The sequence below is a fragment of the Lepisma saccharinum genome, chromosome 25 (assembly GCF_977018435.1).
Source record: "Lepisma saccharinum chromosome 25, izLepSacc3.1, whole genome shotgun sequence".
Taxonomy (NCBI): domain Eukaryota; kingdom Metazoa; phylum Arthropoda; class Insecta; order Zygentoma; family Lepismatidae; genus Lepisma; species Lepisma saccharinum.
Genome location: NC_139253.1, coordinates 23411394 through 23430986, shown reverse-complemented (window position 1 = coordinate 23430986; position 19593 = coordinate 23411394). Strand labels below are relative to the sequence as shown.

Here is a 19593-nt window from a genome sequence, read left to right as displayed (position 1 = left end):
ATCAAAATAATTCTGGAAACTGCTGTAGACCTTGTTCTAGATATAAGAGTAATGCTTCACTTTGAACCCAGATTTCAGATTAAGGTGAAGGTGGAAAACTCCCCTTTGTGTTTTTCTTATTTGCAATATTGTTTTTAATGGTTGTTATGACAGAATGATCAATTTTACAGTAACATACTAATAATAAAACGGCACTAGTAGACACTTAGATTTTAAATCACTAATCGTTTTGACAAAATTCAGTATTTCTTTTGTGTATGTAGCTCCTGAGTAACATTCAAGTGAATTGTGTCAAAACTTTCAAGTAATTAAAATTCAGTCATTACAGGTGGTTTAATTACTAGATAATTTTTTAGGTAACTACACTGGAAATCTGCAAAGGTCTATAGCAACAACATTCTTCATGTACCTAACTTAAATTGTTCATTTTTCCTTCAAACTTGGACATAACCACACATGCAAGTATTTGATGGGAGTTTTATTTAAAAAATGAAACAACAGAATAGGAACCACAACATTTTTATTTTAATGAATCGGTGCCATACAAAGTCACTTTGTGTCAATGGACAAAGCTATGATGGGAGGGGGAAAAAAGATGTGCTGATAAGACTTACACATGTGTGTCTCCTACAATTCTACAATGAAAAATTAACGAGGTAAAGAGTTACACATTCTACACCTAATCACTATCAACTAGCTCAACTCTGGTCTTCACATGACACTTCACATACTCATAATTTCACAGGTACTCACAATAAAAATTTCTGTCTTTTACCACTCTGCTATTAACTCTTAAGCAATACCTAACGAAAAAGCAGCATTCTTTTTTTTTCTTCTCAAGGACCATCTATCACATTTAGCAGAATAGCTAGTATGACAGTAGATGTTATGACGTGTTTCTTCTTTTAAAAAAATGATTACACAGACATTACTATGTCACAATAAACTAGGAACAAAGAAAATATATAAAATTCTAACAGAAGGAAGAAACAAAAACTTTGACTACAGCAAGGTTCCTATTTGATACAAATTATTCTTAAATTAAAAAGAAAATTAACTTGATTTCATGATGAAATAAAAAACGTGTCGATTCCAACAATGAGTTATGATTCTTCATTTATATGTTGTACATTTCTCAAGAATTGCATACTAACATTAATAAACAGGGCTCTACAATTGGTTGGCCATTAATTAAATGGTAATTGACTTTCTGAATGGCTGTGTATTTATAATCTAGAATTTATTACTTTCTTTCCCTATTACAATCTAAACAGTGGTTTCCACCAAACAGCATAAATGGAACAATTGTTTCTTGTACAGTCATCGGAATAAACCTAATCTACACAGACTGTTTTTTTTGTTCTTTTTTTTTGCACAAGTAGTAAATTTTATTTGCACATTTGCATGATCTAAATACATAGAAGTATACATCTACTTTCGTTCACTGTACAAAATATTTTAAAATGCACTATAACTGGTGAAATATTGGCAGGATTTTTAAGCTGGTGACGAGGCTACACAGGGCACCACATGTTGGCATGATGCTGTTCATAATCTGGATGTATTTTTTGGTGTTTTCTTTATCTTCACATATTTCTAAATTCACACTGTTACAGATATTTCAATCTTGCATTTTACCAGATTGTGACAGCATCATACTTCACAGAGAAATCAAATTAACAGTCAATTGAACATAAAATACTTTCTATGACTATCTATCCATGCAGGGGAAATAAGCCAAAAAACAATGAAAAATGCATTAATGACAATCTAGCTCATTTTTTCATGGAGGGAAGAGAACCAGATGAGACTATTATTATTACTATATATTTCTTCTGGAAACCATACGAAAAAATTTAACATGACATTTTACAAAGAAAAATAAACACAGCAACACTGATCACAAACTGGTCTGTGATTTTTTTCCCTAATCTATTAAGATGGAAAAGTAATGACCAACCTACAGCCTAACATCAATAAACATTATTCCATCATACAAAGATTAATATCTAGTGAAAGAAAAGAACTAATGTTTTAAAAAATAATTAAACAAACACTGATTGTACTAACTGGGTTTCAAGATCCTAATTAAAATAACAACAGAGCCAAAGAAAAATATTCTTTTGATCTACAAAATTCCATTTCCAAAACACAATGGGGAAGACCAAGTGTACAAATGAGGGTAGGGAAACGTTTGTATTTCAAATACACAAAGAACAATACAATCTAAGTCACAATCAGTATTCAGAAAAGATTTACCACTACAGACAAAATGAAAATAGTTAAAATGGAGGAATGACACTTCAAAATAGTATTCTTCCATTTAAGCACTAGATGATATGTTCAGGTCGCCTTATATATAATGTAATAGTATTTGCTATCATGTCCAAGACCTTATCTTGGTCTCCCCATTTAAATTTGTTTTCAGTTTCTGCTTTGTTGACACCAAGGTATACAGTATATTTCCTTCACTACAAATAACCTTGTGATATTGACATGGTTTTTACCTGAGTGCAAAAGGAGAGTCTCTTTTTAAATAGTACAATCCTAAGAGTTACTTTCTCCCAGGAGATTTCATGTCTTTATTACTTCAATTTGTTTTTTTGGAATTCAGAGAAATATCCATCTGTCAACCCCCTTTTCATTGTGACTTTCCTATATGTCCAATAGTTCCTTTGTTCAGGCCACATCACAGATGCTTTAGAGGCAATGAAATGATCTACATCCACTTCACTCAATTTCATGACTTAAAACGATTGATTTTTATTTTTTATAAAAGTTCTTACCAAGATGATATGTCTGTCCTTTGGCCATTAAAAATTTTCTTCCTTCTCCTGGGACACAGCCCAAAGTCAGGTAAACATTTTAATTACTGTCATATTGTAGAGTTGAGTCTGGACTGGACTTAATTTTCCTCGGTATGGTATTGAGACTGAACACCCACTCTCCTGGACACGTCTGTTCTACTGCTCTGGCTTTGCTCAACTATTGCTGACCTTGCATTGAAGCTGGAATATGTTTTGAAGAGGAGAAGCATAGCTTCATGATGTATGGAAATTTTCCAGCTGGAGGAAGTAAAAAAAAATGGAATGTTTATAAGTATGCTGATAAATAGGTACAAATTTCTGCAATATTTTTACTTTTAATGTTTAACATTTTACTGGCATTACATTTCATAATTTCTGAACTTGGTTAACCCAAAATGATACTACACACACACACACACACACACACACATGCACACGCACACACACACGCACACACACACACACACACACACACACACACACACACACACGCAAATTAAAAATCTCATTAAAAGAATATCAGTGGTAATTCATGCATATCTCCAATGTCCCTCTTGTAATAATTTTAATATTTGAGTAAAATTAACTTGACTTTAATTGAACCATTTTTCAAGTGTGTTTTCTGACAGAAATAACCTTAAATATTAATATTTTCACATGATGAAGATTACCTATTCATGCATACATAAAGAAAATAATAATAATAATCTTCACCATGGAAAATAATGTATTATATTTCTATTTGTGTAATTCTACTTCTACAAATATCATTTAGGGAACTTCACTGCCTTACACATGTCACCAAACATTGATTAGTACTGTATATAGACTTGACACTGTGCATTTATTTTTAAATTTTAACAGCCTTTCCAATTAACTTCCAACAGTTTGCAAAATTATGAAAATATGAATACATACATGCTAATTTCGGCAAATGACAGAAGTCAATGTCTGAATTGGAAAATGTTAGCTGGGGGGGGGGGGTACTTTATGGAAAATTTTGCTAGCTGGGGGAGATACCATCTCCCTCCATGCAGAGCACTCAATAGTTTCAAACACATGACAAAGTGTTCCTAAATATGATTTAGGTTAGTTTTCCCTGCATGGAGGCAAAGTGACTGTACATGAAAACTCACTATAGTCAAGGTTTGGATTTAGTTACTAGGCACCTTGGAATCATTCCAAGATATAGTCATCATTGAAAAACTCTATATCAAGTGGAAGAATGGGTCCTCTGTAGTCTTAACTAGGTAAAAATAATAAATTTTGAGCTTTCTTGTACTTCACAAAAGTTGGTAGTCTATTTTAATTTATACATAAAGACTTGATGGTTTCAGTATTGATCATAGTCATGTGATTAACAGCCACAACAATTAACCTTTAAAAAAAAAAAAAAAAAAAAAAAAAACTAACTCAACAGTTTCTAGAGTATGCTACATAATGGAAAGAATTTTTAAAAAGGTTGCAAATACTTACAAGGATTCTGAATTGGAGCATGATTACACATCATAAGGGCCTCCAGAGCTTCGCCAATATTTTCAAACTCCAGCAGGCCTGATGAACTCCTGTCTGCTGTAAAACGGCGGAGGAAGTATTAAGTGTTTAGAACAAACACAAATTTTAATCACACTTGAGTCAATTATGCATACGAGAGCATAACTAAAAGAAACCGGAAAGCCCGATGTACTTCAGACTTCCGCCGCAAGATGTAGTGAGGAGACACTATGACGTGCCAATGTGCTGAGCGCCGTTGCACTGTGCACATGTGCTGGTGCCGCACGTTCTTTGTGTTGACAAACATTTGCTGCAAATTTTACTATGGCGGATCAGAAGGAACAGAGAGTGTGTGTGAAATTTTGTTTCTTATTAGGGAAAACTGCAGCTGAGACTGTAGTGATGCTTAAAGAAGACACCCTAGATAAAATGCAAGTGTAAGAGTGATTTGCAAGTTTCAAAAAGTGGGAAATGTCAGTGGAAGACCAACCGCGATCTGGACGACCTGCCACAGCAAGAAATGACGAAAACATTGAAAAGTGTGAAATGCTGTTTACGAAGATCGTTGTCAAAGGTCAAACTGTTAATCAGGATTCCTACATGGGTGTGTTGAGGCGATTGCGTGAAAATGTGCGGCGACAACGTCCAGAAATGTTGAAGCGTTGTGACTGGTTGCTCCACCACAACAATGCCCCAGCCCACACTGCTGTGCATGTCCAACAGTTTTTGGCGAAAAACCAAATGCCCATTATTCCTCACCCTCCATACTCACCAGACCTTGCACCTTGTGATTATTTTTTTATTCCCCTGCATGAAGAACAAGCTCAAAGGCGAACGCTTTGCCGATGGGGCTGAAGTTCAGGAACATGCGCTTCTGGCCTTGAACAATATCCCAGTTGAGGACTTCCAAAAATGTTTCAAGCAATGGGAACACAGTTTGGACAAGTGCACTTCATCAAATTGACAATACTTTGAAGGAGACTAAGGTACTTTGTTAACTCAAAGTTAATAAAACTCATCTTTTTTGGCAAATTCTGGTTTCTTTTGGGTACGCCCTCGTATTATAGGATAAAACATCCAGCAAGCCAACAACTGTGGCAGAGTGATTAGCACCCTTTGCTACGAAACCAGGTGTCCTGGGTTTTAATCCTTGCCTGGGTATAGCTGTTCTTTGCAAGTGTCCCTTCATCAATTTCATACCATCACTCATTTTCATCTTCGTAATTAGCCAGAAATAGCAGAAAAGCAAAGCAAAATAAACCAAGTCAACAACAAAACATCCAGTAAGGAAAGATAAAGGTTGTACAGTGATTTGAAGTCCTTTCTTGAACTAGTAATTGTTGTTATTATTAAAGATAATTGATAGAAATAAACTTTATGGTAAACAAGAGTACACAAATTCTGAATGAATTTACTTAAGATACAAACGAGGATGGCTAAAATAATATGAAAAACCAGAAGTCATTTATCAGGTACTTTTACTTACTTTTGGATGGGAATAGCTTAATTGTTTTGGGAGGCTTAACTCCTGCATCTTCAAAAACCTTGCCCATCATGTCTTCTGTGAGATTTGGTGGAGTATTGAAGAAATGGAGGATCTGCAAGAAATACCAAAGTATGAATATACAAACTGATTGAATGGTCTGGGTATAACCCTCTGATCACACTACTGTACCCTTAAGACATGCAATACAAAAGTACTGTGATGTCGTTCATCAAACAAGAGAAGTTGTTAAAACAATAAATAATATTACTATTATTAAAAATACAAAAAAAAAACATGCACACTATATTAGACAAGGAAAATAGATGCCTTTGAAAGTAAAGGAGAAGCCAATTATTTTCTTTCATGCGAGGTTAATGCATTAAACAGGAACATTATCATTAAATAGGAGTATGGAGAAAGGCATAAAAAAGTGCATATGCTCAAAAAGAAACTAAGTACCACAGACATGATGTGGTTTACACCATTTTGCAGGATTAACTATTTTAGTTTAACTTGCATATGATATAGTGTTAAAACAAAATTATAACTTTCAGAATTCAAGAACCTTGATCTTTTATGGGGAAATGCAGGAGCAAGATGGGAAAGATGGCAGGAGGGGGTGGGGGTGGGGGCATCAATGTCATCTTGTCCCAGAGTTCAAACCACAGATTAAAAATAGTTAAGTTAGTTGATAGTATATTTATACAATTAGATTAACAAAGATGGAGAAGACAGTGGAAATGAAAGATTATTGCATTTTGGCACTAGCCTGGAAAGACAAGAAAACCAGAGGGGAAAAGTTAACTATCAGAATGAACATTCTCAAAAGAAATTAATGCAATATAAAGAGCATTAAACATGCATTTTGTATTTTCAGGAGACTAGGCTATTTTCTTCACACTTACCTTTGATGGGGGCTGAATTCTGTTTTTGCTTGCCATCGCAGGATTAATGAATCTGTTGTTCTTATTCCCCATAAAGTCCTTGAATGAAGGAGAACCATCTGGCAATGGATATGGTTGCAGAACATCACTTAGGAATGCTTGTTTGGAAAACCTACAAACCACCAAGAGTTGATCAATGTTTATATAAAGTGAAATCCGAAGGTACAAGCTTATTAACATTTATAACATCATGCTATGGAAAGAACATAGTATCATAAGTTATTATTAACTTCAGTCTACCAACCAGTGATATTCAATCTTCCTCTTTTCTATTTCTCACATGCATTAAAAATTTATATTGTGCAGGCTCTGAACTTTATCTTCAAAACTGAAGGTTTTGAAATTACATGAACAAACATTGTGCATTCACTTATTTAATTCTTCCAATGAGAAATTAAACATTGTAATACTTGGTACAGCAATGTTTGTTGCTATTGTAATGGTTACTACAGAACAATGATTAAAAATATTCATGAATCGAACCAATGATATACTAACCACTTAGCAATTGAGATCAGATCATAGGAATCTTGGGATGAAGAAATAGGGCTGATTATAATAACTTCCCCATTTGACAGTTGTTACAGCAAACCTATTCTTACCTTCAATCAAGATAGTTAGTAGTCTAATGTAAGCTAATGTCCCCCCCCCCGAAATATTTTTGAGCATATATTTATTAAGAAATTGAATAATTTATTTAAAAAATACATACCCTAGCTGTAGTTTTGAGCCAAATAAATGGGCATTGTTTAGATTCTGTATAGCTCTTTCCACTGCTAAGCTATCACCCATCTGAATCATTGCACAGCCTTCCTTGGTTTTTAAGAACTTCACCTGAAAAAAGAAAATAACAAGGTCTTCTCAAAAATCAATCACAATTTAATGTATTTATAAAACTACAAATGAGAATATGTGAAATATCCCTATCATTGCACCTTCATATGCTCTATGCATGACATCCACCTCATGGCCACTACAGGGAACCCAGAGCCCTTGACAATAATCTGTAACTCATCATTGAAACGAAACAAAACGAAGTCAAATGTGGGTGGGAATATGTTGATTACATTTCAACATGAAGGAAGGGAAATTATACAGTTCCGAGTTGGCAACACTGAAAATCTTTCATCGAGAACATCCAGGTTCTTGTTCTTAATTTACTTAATGTTACTCATTTGCAGTGCAGGGTTAACAAGGAAATGGGTGGATGCGTCTGTGGCCTTCATTAAGAGTAATGCTATAAAAATTCTCAACCAGGATGTCTGGCGACAGGATCGATGTACAGGCACTGACACTTCTGGGTTGTAGCCATTGCACTGAAAGTGAATCGCATTGTTACAACGCAGAAATGTCCGTAACTATTATTGAAGACATCCCTGGATCTACCTAAACCTCAATCCGTCTTCCTCCTATGGGCTTTATTGACACGCTATTTATGTAAATCTCACTGTCTAAGAAACGCAATACAACTTGGTTGCCACCGGGCAAGTTGCATCCAGGGATGAGTATTTTCTTTGTTTAATTTTTAACTGACATTGGACCAAGTAAAATAATTCGCTACCCCCATTCCTTCTGGGGATAATATCCAATCATCCATTGCTGTTGTTAATAGATCTTAACTGGCCGAACCCCTTCTTTGTTCTGATTGGGCACTTCCCATTATTACTTTCCTCGGAAAACGAAAACCAAGCTTTTTCGCCATTCTACTACAAAGAATAATCTTTTGAATGCAGTGGAACACTTTCTGGGCATCTTTGTACAGTTTATATCCCACCAATAATAAAGTGAAGAAACTGATGGGAAAATATTTTCTGGAACTGATGCCTTAACCCTCATGCTACAACTTTTTGATCACCCCTCTCATCCTAACGTGCAACTCGATTGGGGCAAACAACTTTTTAAACTGCATTTAATTTTACACAAGGAACTGGGCAAGTAGCAAACAAACGAACTATATCTTTGAGATGGAATGTTTTAAAGATTATATTCGCAATTCCCTACAAGACACCTATTGGGATACAATTCAAAAATCCTTAAAATATGATCTCCCTTGCTGAAACAATAAAATGTGAACGGCCTCTCAAGATCCAGCAGCCACCAGAATAATTAACGTCAACTCCTATGCATTCAAGAGCACATTTTCAGTCGGAAAGCAAACGTCCATCACATTTAATTAGCTACAGAAGGAATCCATCAGGAGCATTAAAAACTAGATGGCTATGACAGATTTACGGGAAAACGCGACTATGACTTCATAACATTTTGCTTTTTACTCACTCACCAACACACTGCCTCAGTTGACGCCACGCCAGCTGGCCACTTTATTTCACGTTTTGGAGTGCAGCTGCAAGCAGCGTGAATTCAAACTCATTCATTCGGTGCTGATAACGGTGTTTCTGTTGGCAATACTGGAACTTCATCTCAAGCGTTAAAATCTCAGCATGGACGCGGAATGTGGTGTTTAACCTTCAAAGTATTACTCACTGGCTGGAATGTGGCAAAAGCTGCCGATACAAATGATCAAAAAAAATATATAATTCCAGATATCAGCACTAATCGTATTCGTCTGTTGGTTACGGTCGCCTTCCTACGCACAAACATGATGGAGACTAAATGTGCAACATTTACCTTTCTGTTTAGGTAATTTTCGTTGGCTTTTCCACTACTTGGGTTAACCCCGACGATGAGAATACATGGTGATACAAACTAATTACCGACAAACACAACGATACGTCCAGGTCTTGCACACGGGTCGTACCTCGGACCTCTGGCATCATAGCGCATCACGATATTATTATTTAAGAAAATGCGTAGTTTAAATCCTGCGTGCAACCATACTGCTCACCTTACAAGCACTAGAACAAACTGAGCTACTCAGCGGCAATCTTTGCAAGCATAATTAGACCAACGAGAGTGGTTGTGGAAAAAGGCAAAAAAGCGGGGGCGGGGGGAGGGAGGAGAGAGAGAGAGAGAGAAAAGAATAAGAAAACCCACGCGAAAATAGACATGCATTATCGACGAATGCAGGAAAGTTGCATTTCTTTCGTGGAACAGAAATTCTTGAATGCACATGCGTATACGATTACTTGACTGACAAATAAAAAGTCAATTATCTCTCATAAAAACTTTTCGAACATTCCAGTTTAGCGAAAGACAATCGCAGATGTAAAATAATTTTCTCACACTTAATTAGTAGCGCATAGTGACTCTTCGGGGGCAACACAATGCCGATCTCGAAAGTAGAAGCTGCCATCGTGATCGCAGTATCCTACAGGCGTCGATAAACTAAAGCATTCATTAGTTCGTACGTGCAGAAGAATACGCTCAGGCTAGTACTTTAATATTTAATTGGTTGCAATCATTAAATTCACGTCTGCGAAGCTTAGTCGATACTACCTGCTAACAACCGGCCAGCTAATATCGACCGCGAAATAATATTCAACGGCAGGAGGTAAAGAACGTGTCAAAGCATCATAGGAATGTTTTCACACGTTCAGTCGATGGCTTTACGTAACTAAAATTTAAAATAGAACGTTAAGTTCTGTGAACTTAAGAGCGCCAAATGCATATGTAGGAAACTAATTTATAAGACACAGCGTGGCTTTGTTATTTACGCAATTCTAGAATTACCTTGACAATTTGCTCATACAATTCGTGTAGTTGCGAGAAAATAGCCGTTGTTATGGAATCAATGAAACACTAAAATTATTACGATTTATATTTCTTTTGGGCAGACAAGCCAAGATCAAGGAGAAATATACGATGACTGATTGAGTTTTCAGGAGGTTGTAATCTTGGAATTTTATCTCATTTCAAGTCTAACGATTGATTGATTTTGTGTTTTAAGTCCACTATATGCACAGTAAGGCTAATCGGGACTGGAGATACAGTTTAAAGTGGGATCCGAACCACTATGAGCCTCCACCGGGTATCGAACCCAGAACCCATTAATTATAAGGCGACGACGTTAGCACTACATGTCGAACGAAAAAGGGCAATTTTTTTTTTTTTACGGCAGGATAAACTTCAGGACACAAGAAACTATTTTTTTCCACAGTAATTTTCATAGTTTACAATGTGACGACACGTAGACTCAAAATTCATAGCATTCCCTGACATTCGCTACGAGACTCCGCGGCAAGCGGCCCGGCGACAGCGATTGTCTTTCCCGGTGAACGGGGTCCACGACAGTCGCACGCTACAGTCTGTTTTTCTCGCTCTCCCTGTCTACGCTCTCTTTCCCTTTCTGTTGACGTTGCAGACTGACGCCAGTATAATCCTCCCTCAGAAGTTGTGTTGTGTTGTGTCGTGTCGTGTCCGTGTTGAAGATTGTGGCTTTATATGGCACCACAAAAGTTTACATTACAAGAAAGGATTTATCTTGTCGAGTATTACTTCAGAAGCAGGAATTGTGGAGAAGTGCGACGACGTTTTGCAACGAAATTTCCTGGTGTTCCCGTTCCACATAGGACCACTACATTAAACCTCGTAAAAAAAGTTTAGAGTAACAGGGTCAGTTCTGAATAAAAGTGGGGAAATCTAAAAAAATAAAGTATGCAAAGATAATCCGCACACCATCCGTGAGTTAAAAGAGAGTATTCCACGAGAAATCGGGAGAATTACAGTAGACGATGCCGGGCCGCTTGCCGCCGAGTCAGGGAATGCTCTCTCTCTCTCTCTCTCTCTCTCATATATATATATATATATATATATATATATATATATATATATATATATATATATATATATGTTAAGATACTTAAGTCACCAGAGGGGAAAAGTAGTGATGACACACGTCAAGACCAGATATGAATTTTGAGGTCTACGTGTCGTCACATTGTACACTATCAAAATTACTGTGGAAAAAAAAAGTTTCTTGTGTCCTGAAGTTTAAACTGCCGTACCGTGACATTGATCTACCAACTGAGATACCGAACCAGTTCTGACTGACTTTGCCTGATTTTTCGCTGTCGCCGTTTTACCTGTGTGTAATTGTCTATCACTATACCGCAACGGGATCTTTTGTCTTTGAAGAAATACATGATGACTAGTTTCTCCCATCATAAGCTGTAAATTACCTTACGGTTTGGAAAAATTTACAGCTCTACGCTGGAAGAAACTAGGCACCGCCCACGTCATCAGCGTCAAAGGCAAAATCGCGCCGTGGTAGCACTGAGGGACGATCCCACACAGGTACAACAGCGACAGCGAAAAATCAGGCGAAGCCAGAGATGGCTCGAAGCTCAGTTGGTACAGCAATGGCGAGCAGTGGCGTGTCCAGAATTTTCGAAAGGAGGTGGTTAGGTATACATGTTTTTAGGTCGGCCCATATTTTGGCATTTTTTCCTGCATTTGATGTTTTTTTTAGGAATACTGGGCCAAGGTGGAGGGGTTATAACTCCATCAACACCCCCCCCCCCTTGGGCACGCCACTGAAGGCACGTACATGCTAGTGACCTCGGTTCGAGTCCTGGTCAAGCCTACATTTTTCGCTGAAGTTTCTACAAGGATCTGGGAAATTTTTCTGTCACAAATGTTTCGTAGTTTCAAGCACCTCCCCACTTAGCGTGAAATAAGAAAATAGGTGTGTGAACCGGTGCTATTGTTTAGCTGCACACCCTTCCATTATTTTTACTTTACACAATACATTCTGCCAAGGACTTTCCTCGCATCTGCACACAATGAGAATCTTATCTCTCTCTCGCCGTTCAACTAGTGACCCGGTTTTAACTTGAAATTAGATGCGGAGGTGAAGGAAGACAAGGGCAAAATCTAGCGCCATATTGTACAGCTATACACACAGCACGGGGAGTAATGTGACAAAAATGGAAATGCCACATTCGAGGTTGATGCTGTGAAATGTACAACGTAGTAACACGAAAATTCACGACCGTCAGTAAAAGATTAATACCCTGGAGAAATCTATGAAAAAAGATTTTTATTGCAGTATTTTTCCTTTGCGTCACTTTAGTAATTACAACATGGCAGTGAGCGGAAGATTTCAAACTCTCAGGATTAGTTTCACGGGGCGCACAAGGAAGGAAGGAAGGGCTGCTGAGAAAAATTCTAATTCCATCAGAGTGGGAGGAGGAAGTTCAGTTTATGCTCTTGGCTCTGGCCGCGGTGGCTCAGTCGGTAACGCGTCTGACTACCATGCTAAAGGTCCCGGGTTCGATCCCCAGCCGGTTCAAATCCGGGAACTTTTCTAACGATGGAAGCGGCCCCGGCGCCCACCCAGCGTCGAATAACATGGGTACCTGGGGGAAACCCTGGGGGGTAAAGGCGGTCAGGGGCGTGATGCTGATCACATCACCCAACTCACGACCGGATCGAGAAAGTGTGGGGCGTTACCCCCATACCCCCTATACGACTTCATGGCGTGGTGCTATGCACAGAGGAGCACTTTACCTTTTTTATCCACTTTTGGCTAATCGCGAAGATGAGGACGAGTGATTATATGATGAAGGGGCACCTACAAAGAACACCAATGCTTGGCCCGGGATTCGAACCCGGTACCCATGACGTCGTAGCGTGCTGTGCTAATCACTCCACCAATGAGGTCGGCGAGTAGTTTAAAGTGGGATCCGAACCCGCCACGCAATGCGCCTCCACCGGGGATAGAACCTGGGACTCCTTAATTACAGGGTAACAACGTTACACCATCAGAGTAGTCGTCCTAATACAGAGGAAGGAAAATATGCATAATTGATTGATTAATTTGGTTCATTTTACTTCGCTTTTCTTCTACATTTGGGTAATCGCGAAGATGAGGTATGATGTGATGATATGACACTCGCAACGAACATCAACATCCAGGACCTCTGGCATCGTAGCGCGCTAACAACTCTGCCACGAAAGTCGGCCAAGATATGCGTAAGCAACTGTTCATAGCTTCTGTAATGTTCGTGATGCAATATTAGGAAAATACTCATGTACGAAGAGCAATACTTGTATATGATGTATGCATAAAACTGAAATTATGGAAAGTAACTCTTGGGTTTCAGGAGAAGCGTCTTCTCTATCTCGTAGCAATCTGCTGTCAGTTTTCTTTTTCCTTAAAATAATACGTTGATGCTTCGAACTGCGTTGAAAAATCAATAGAACCATCTGTTTATTTAGAGAGAATTTCCCCAGGACATATTCCTCGCAGAAAAAAAAGAACTGCAGAAACAGTGAGTGGCGTGCGCAAAAATTGTTATAAAAGGATGTAAGGCTTTTCTTAGTATATCTTTTAGGCATGACTGTGTGCTTGTCCAATTTTCATTAGATCATCATTTTTCATCATTGTCGCGATTCACCTTGAGATAGAAAATAGACATCGCAACGGAAACATGCCGGCTCTACACGGTGTCATGTTATTTTTTTTTTTTGCATTCAATTGTAACGTATAATTTTCCTGCTTTTTCCTTCCAAGTTAATACAATACTACACATTAGTATGAAGACACTGAAAAAAGCATTTGTCCAACACGCTCGTCTTGCATGCAGCTAGCAATTAGCTATTCATACAGAGATCTGATAAGAGGTCATTATCCCGTACTACGATATTTACTATCCATTTGTTACTTGGATAAAGACGACTAAGCGTACAGGGGAAAGGTATCTTTCTGTGATGACAGGTTCAATATAATAACAAAAGTTGGTTGCCGTGGCGACACTACGAAGTAACTAGAAATTTGACGTTCGTGGTGATTATTTCCCCACCTGGTGCAAATTTGCTCTTTAGAAAATGCTACAAAGGATAGCATGTCTACTTTTGCGTCCCATACTACTAGTCTGCTAGTCCATGGTATTCATGCACGTTGCCTGAATGCCTTTGCAAACATGAAAGGAGTCTATCGGCTTCGTGCAGGAAGAATTCCCACCGTCAAAGGAAATATTAACAGATACATAGGTACCTGCATGTGGTAAAAATTCATGGCATCTGACTGGCATGCAGGAGACCCGGGTTTGATTTCCGGGTGGGTGATCTCCGATGGGATTTTCCCCCGACAATGCCCTGCATAAAGAGGTTCTCACAACCTCTAATCAATGAGTATCTGGGGGTAGCCGGAGAGTGGTGCTGATCATATCAGCCCCGGAATAGTCCACATCGAGAATACCTCTACCCTACACCCTACATGCACGGTGGGATAGCGCTACACTTACAAATAAACTAACATGGGTTGAGCATTCGGTACCCCTTCCCGAGGGAAAAAAAATCCGTACATATTTTACATTGAAATCTAGCGTTTCTATACATTTCAAATATGCGATATATTAATAAATTTCTTGTCTCCTCTCACAATTGACATAAAACTACATCCCACGGGGAATTTTCTTTCTAATGTTCCTTAACTTGTGAATAAGAGCACTGTTATATTATTATGGAATGATGCTCACTACATACCATTGCAGAATATTCAAATCCAACCTAATGCTGAGCAAGTTATGCTCTAAACCATGCAATACCACTCTCTAACGATATTCGCCCGTTTTATACTTCTGATAATCTCATTTAACAGAAGAAGAGTGAATTTTGCCCACAAGTTCTACATAAGGAAATTAAAAGCAGTAAGATCCAATTTCGGTCCTCAAGCACATCAACGAAGAGTGCAAGAACTTTACAAATGGCGGCACATTACCTTGGTACCGATAAGAAGTCAATTTGCAGTTTTGGTTGGAAAATCGCTTACCCCAAGGTACATGTAGTTCTGTATTACACAGCTGGTAAGCTCTGTCGGGCGATTTGCATGACCGTGCACAGATTATTCCAGCTGAGCTTTCTATTTAGATTCGTCTGCATTGCCTTTCACAAGATCGAAACCAACACTAGTCATTGCAGGTCTCCATTTTGCCGCCCCTTAAATTCAATATCTAATCTTTATACACAGGACAAAAATGTATTAGGGCTACATGAAATACTAAATAAACAGGACAACATTCACTGGCAACTTGACGAAAGTAGCCTGGCTCTGAAACAAAAGTGGGAACTACAAAATCTAGCATTTTATTAGTAGTATTTTGATGTGTAACATCTGGCGACATTTTACGTAGTATTTTGCCTAGTTAAGCGCAACGACAAGGGCGAAAGAAATAGTCGAGACAAAAACACACATCCATGCCTTACTCTGGATTCAGAATTTTGGGCCATACCTACAGGGGTGCCACAAAAGAAACCAGCCTATACAATGTGCAACATAGGCCATAACTACACCGATAATATAATTTATATAGTTACAGACGTTTTTGTTCCTTTCAGTGTTTGAGGACACTGGCTTCTCATAGCAAAATACCATTGCAAAGAAACACAATCTGGGAAAGGGGGAGGGATATGTTTCGGTGCATATGTGCATCCCACTGTTGCAAGCAGTAAGGTCTATTCAGTGCGAGCTCGATAGCCGAGAAATAAACTTATGCTCTTGTAAGAAAAGAGGTGTCTGGAGATGCAGTGCTTATTTCTCGGGTGGTCCATTGTACCCGTGCTCCAACAAGTACAGTAAAAGAGGAGTTATTCAAGAAGGATGGTGCAAAAGTACTCGAACTGACATGTCACAACTACAACCGTCAAGATGCGATTGACAGAAAAACTCTCCCAAGTTTTACACACACATTACACGTGTTGGATGTGCTGTTGGTGCTACCAGACTTGGCCCAGCATATCCTCGAATATTAAATACAGAGCAATGGAAATGAGCTTCTTCAGTTGCATGCGAGATTTGGGGGCAGATATAGTCTCCTTGATGTATTCCCACAGGAAGAAGGCGCAGGGTGCACTCTTGTTGGATTTGGTGTAAAAGTGTCGATGTAGTAACGACAGTCCCCGTTCGTGCGAACTGCATCCCGCATCTGTTTTGATGTCGACATTTTTACAGGCGGCACCAGTAGCGACAGTACCCTGCCCATGCATACATAGGCAAGGATTTTGAGTATTTCTTTTGAATTTCCTTCCGTGATTGGTTATTTTTACCACTCTCGCTACAGGCTCTCTCTTGGAACCATCATTTTTTAATTACCCTGTAAATACTCGTACAAATGTTGAGTGTTTGGTTTCAGCCCATTATTGCTCCCCATTTATCCACTGACGACTGAACTAATGACGCTTGAACGTTTCAAGTTTCACTGAATTACGTACAATCAAAAAGACAAACGCAAATTGTTCAAATAAAACTTCAAAGTCAAACGGCAAACACACACTAACAAGAACAATTTGCATACACCTTTCTGGGTGAGAGTGCACATAAAATATATAAGAAATGTACTCACCCTTATCACGTTGCCATACAAACAGAATATGTTGAAGAGTTTCTCTGGATTCACTTTTTCTATATTCAGGCCATATACCATCATAACCGAGCCCTGTTGTGGAACGGGAGGATTTGGGCCAACTTGTGACAGGGCTGGTCCGTATCCTGGTCGTGGAGGTGAGGGACGTAATGGTTCGCGGCCATACTCGCCTTTCATTGGATATCTGTTCGGAGAAGAAACAAGAACATTACTGCTGTAATAGTTACAAACATCTGTAAACAAGTTAAATATTATTAGGGTGTTTCAAAATTATTCATTGAATTTGAATTACATTTAGAGTTTACAAGATCCGAGTGGTAAGTCATGCCAATCTGATGAAAAACTCACCACAATTCATATCACTGACTTCTCCATTTACACAAACAAATTCAATGGTATAGAATTCGTGCTATAATCGTCCCGTGACTTAGAAGGCCAACCGTAGGGCACCAACTGTGGATGATCTGAAAAATCTCATTTAACTGCTGTGGAGTCCGGGAGAAATGACATTCTGGTACGAGTATTGTACGAATTCCTCCATCACCTTGATGTTCGTGTCGCCAAAGGAGGTCAGATAGAGCACTTATGAGGTATGAGATGAATTGCGATGAGTTTTCCTTCATATTGACGCACTACTTACCAACCTCACCATGTAAACTCCGGACATACGACCATTTTAAATTTGATGAATCATTCTGAAACACGCTGTATATTCTGATATATATATATGCGCGCCGTTGAAAATTTAGTCAAGTTTGTTGTAAGTCTACTTTAAATACAGAGACCTAGTTCAAAGTTGGACCTGGACCAATTAAATATGCCTCTTGTAGGTGTCGAACCCGTGAGACTGTCCACCACTGTAAAATTCCGTGACTTTCCCAGGTTTTTTAATGTTTTGACAAAATTTCGTGAGTTGTACATGACCCTTTCACACCTCGTCTGATTTTTCTAGGTCAGTGGGAACTCTGCATTATATCAGTGACTTTCATTACAAAAAAACACTGCAAACACCTTGGTTGGTTCTGTCACTATCCGGGAACACTATCCACGATATTTTTAATTTCTCCTCCTTTTATGTTATTTTCCCGTCCCCCCCTCATCTTTAAATATGGCCCCAAACTATGTTCCCCATTCACGAGAAATATGAGGAGTCAAATTCATGAAATTTGAGACTTGCTGTCAGATTTTTGAACGTTGTATTGAGACACCAAACACTAAGTTAAACAAGAAAACGTTTTCCCTGCCCGAACATATTATGAAAACGAGCGACGCATATCACCAAACAAGAATCAATGGAAGTTTGACTGATTTCCAATAAGCGATTATTATTAGGACTTTCAGATTGCCCAATACATGATTCATGAAGGGAAACATGGCATGTGCACACGCATAAATATACACCCCGGACATGTAGGATGGTCATCTCATTGCATGTCCATTAAAAGTCACTCTCGGATGTCGACCCTTCAAGTAAACCAAACAGGCCGTCACAGGACTCGGGGAATACAAAACAAGAGGATGTGATTCGAAATATTAATAATTATATTAGCCATACAAGCTACTCCAGCAGCGAAAAGACAATAGTGTTGCGCTGATGAAAAGACAACTAATGGAACGAAAAATTATTTCTTACAGAACAATGGATAGCCAACTACCCAGGTTTATGAGACAAGAAACTTTGTTACGAGTATAAATTGATTAGACAATGAAAGGTAATTATCAGTTACCACTTTTGCCAATCGCATGTGGTCAAATGTTAATTGAACTAACAATTGTTTCAGCATGCCAGGGGTCCCAGGTTCAAATCAAGGCCTTGGCATGGTTCTTTGTCCGTTCTCCTCATTCTCTTCATCATATCACCACCACTCATCCTCGTCATCGCGATTATCCAAAAGTAGCAGAAAAGCGACGCTAAGAAACAAAAATCAAATCAAAATTGCTTCAGCGATAGTACTCCAATGGAGCAAATTCTAGTTTTTCCCTTGCTCAAATCTTGGTCATGAAGTTACTGGCAATTTCTGCCATCTCTTATTATATTACCCTTCTAAAGGAATAACATTTCAAAACTGCCCATCGATGAATATTCCTCCTGAATTTGTAGCTCTCGAATAGGTCGTCGCTTCTATAATCACGTGACGCAGACCTGCTCCGAAGACGACCTAATATGGTATCTAGAATTACGAATTACTGCAGACTCTTTCTTTCGTAATAAAGAAACCCACGCTCTTCCTCGAAGCTATCTGTCTTGCACATTAAGTGGAACTGCTATTTGATTTGTACCAATCGACATCTGTTTCATTTTCAAGATTTATATTACTTCGTATACATGGGATGTGGTTGTGATGGAGGGGTAACCTAGAACATGTCCATAAAACACGGTTATCGTGCGTTTGCTGTGGATTCTCCCCTCCCCCAAATTTGTAGACAAAGCTCCACTTCTCTCCTCTGCGAGGCCTTTCACAGTGAACATTACAGTACTGCAAAAAGTTTACCACCACCAGAACACCAGTTTGAAGGGTTTAGCTTCGTCTGCAGGAAGAATACCAATGAGGTGTATTCCACTAGGTTCGTCTGAAGCCTGCATTTCCAATACGATT

The 19593-nt window shown here is 38.5% G+C and overlaps 1 protein-coding gene across 6 annotated transcripts in view; it reads right to left on the bottom strand.

Annotated features, from left to right (window-relative positions):
• Nucleotides 1–503: 503 nt before the first annotated feature.
• Nucleotides 504–19593, bottom strand: part of sm (heterogeneous nuclear ribonucleoprotein L) — a 190730-nt gene continuing 171640 nt past the window's right edge. For 5 of the 6 annotated variants that reach the window (XM_083111490.1, XM_083111493.1, XM_083111488.1 and 2 more), the window contains 6 exons: nucleotides 16976–17180; nucleotides 7444–7565; nucleotides 6693–6843; nucleotides 5788–5899; nucleotides 4284–4379; nucleotides 504–3065 (listed from right to left, as the gene is read on the bottom strand). In XM_083111490.1, coding sequence (XP_082967616.1) covers nucleotides 2986–3065; nucleotides 4284–4379; nucleotides 5788–5899; nucleotides 6693–6843; nucleotides 7444–7565; nucleotides 16976–17180 — 766 coding nt within the window. In that variant the 3' untranslated portion in view covers nucleotides 504–2985. The remainder of the gene's footprint in view (nucleotides 3066–4283; nucleotides 4380–5787; nucleotides 5900–6692; nucleotides 6844–7443; nucleotides 7566–16975; nucleotides 17181–19593) is intronic. The other variant, XM_083111489.1, reaches the window with a different exon arrangement.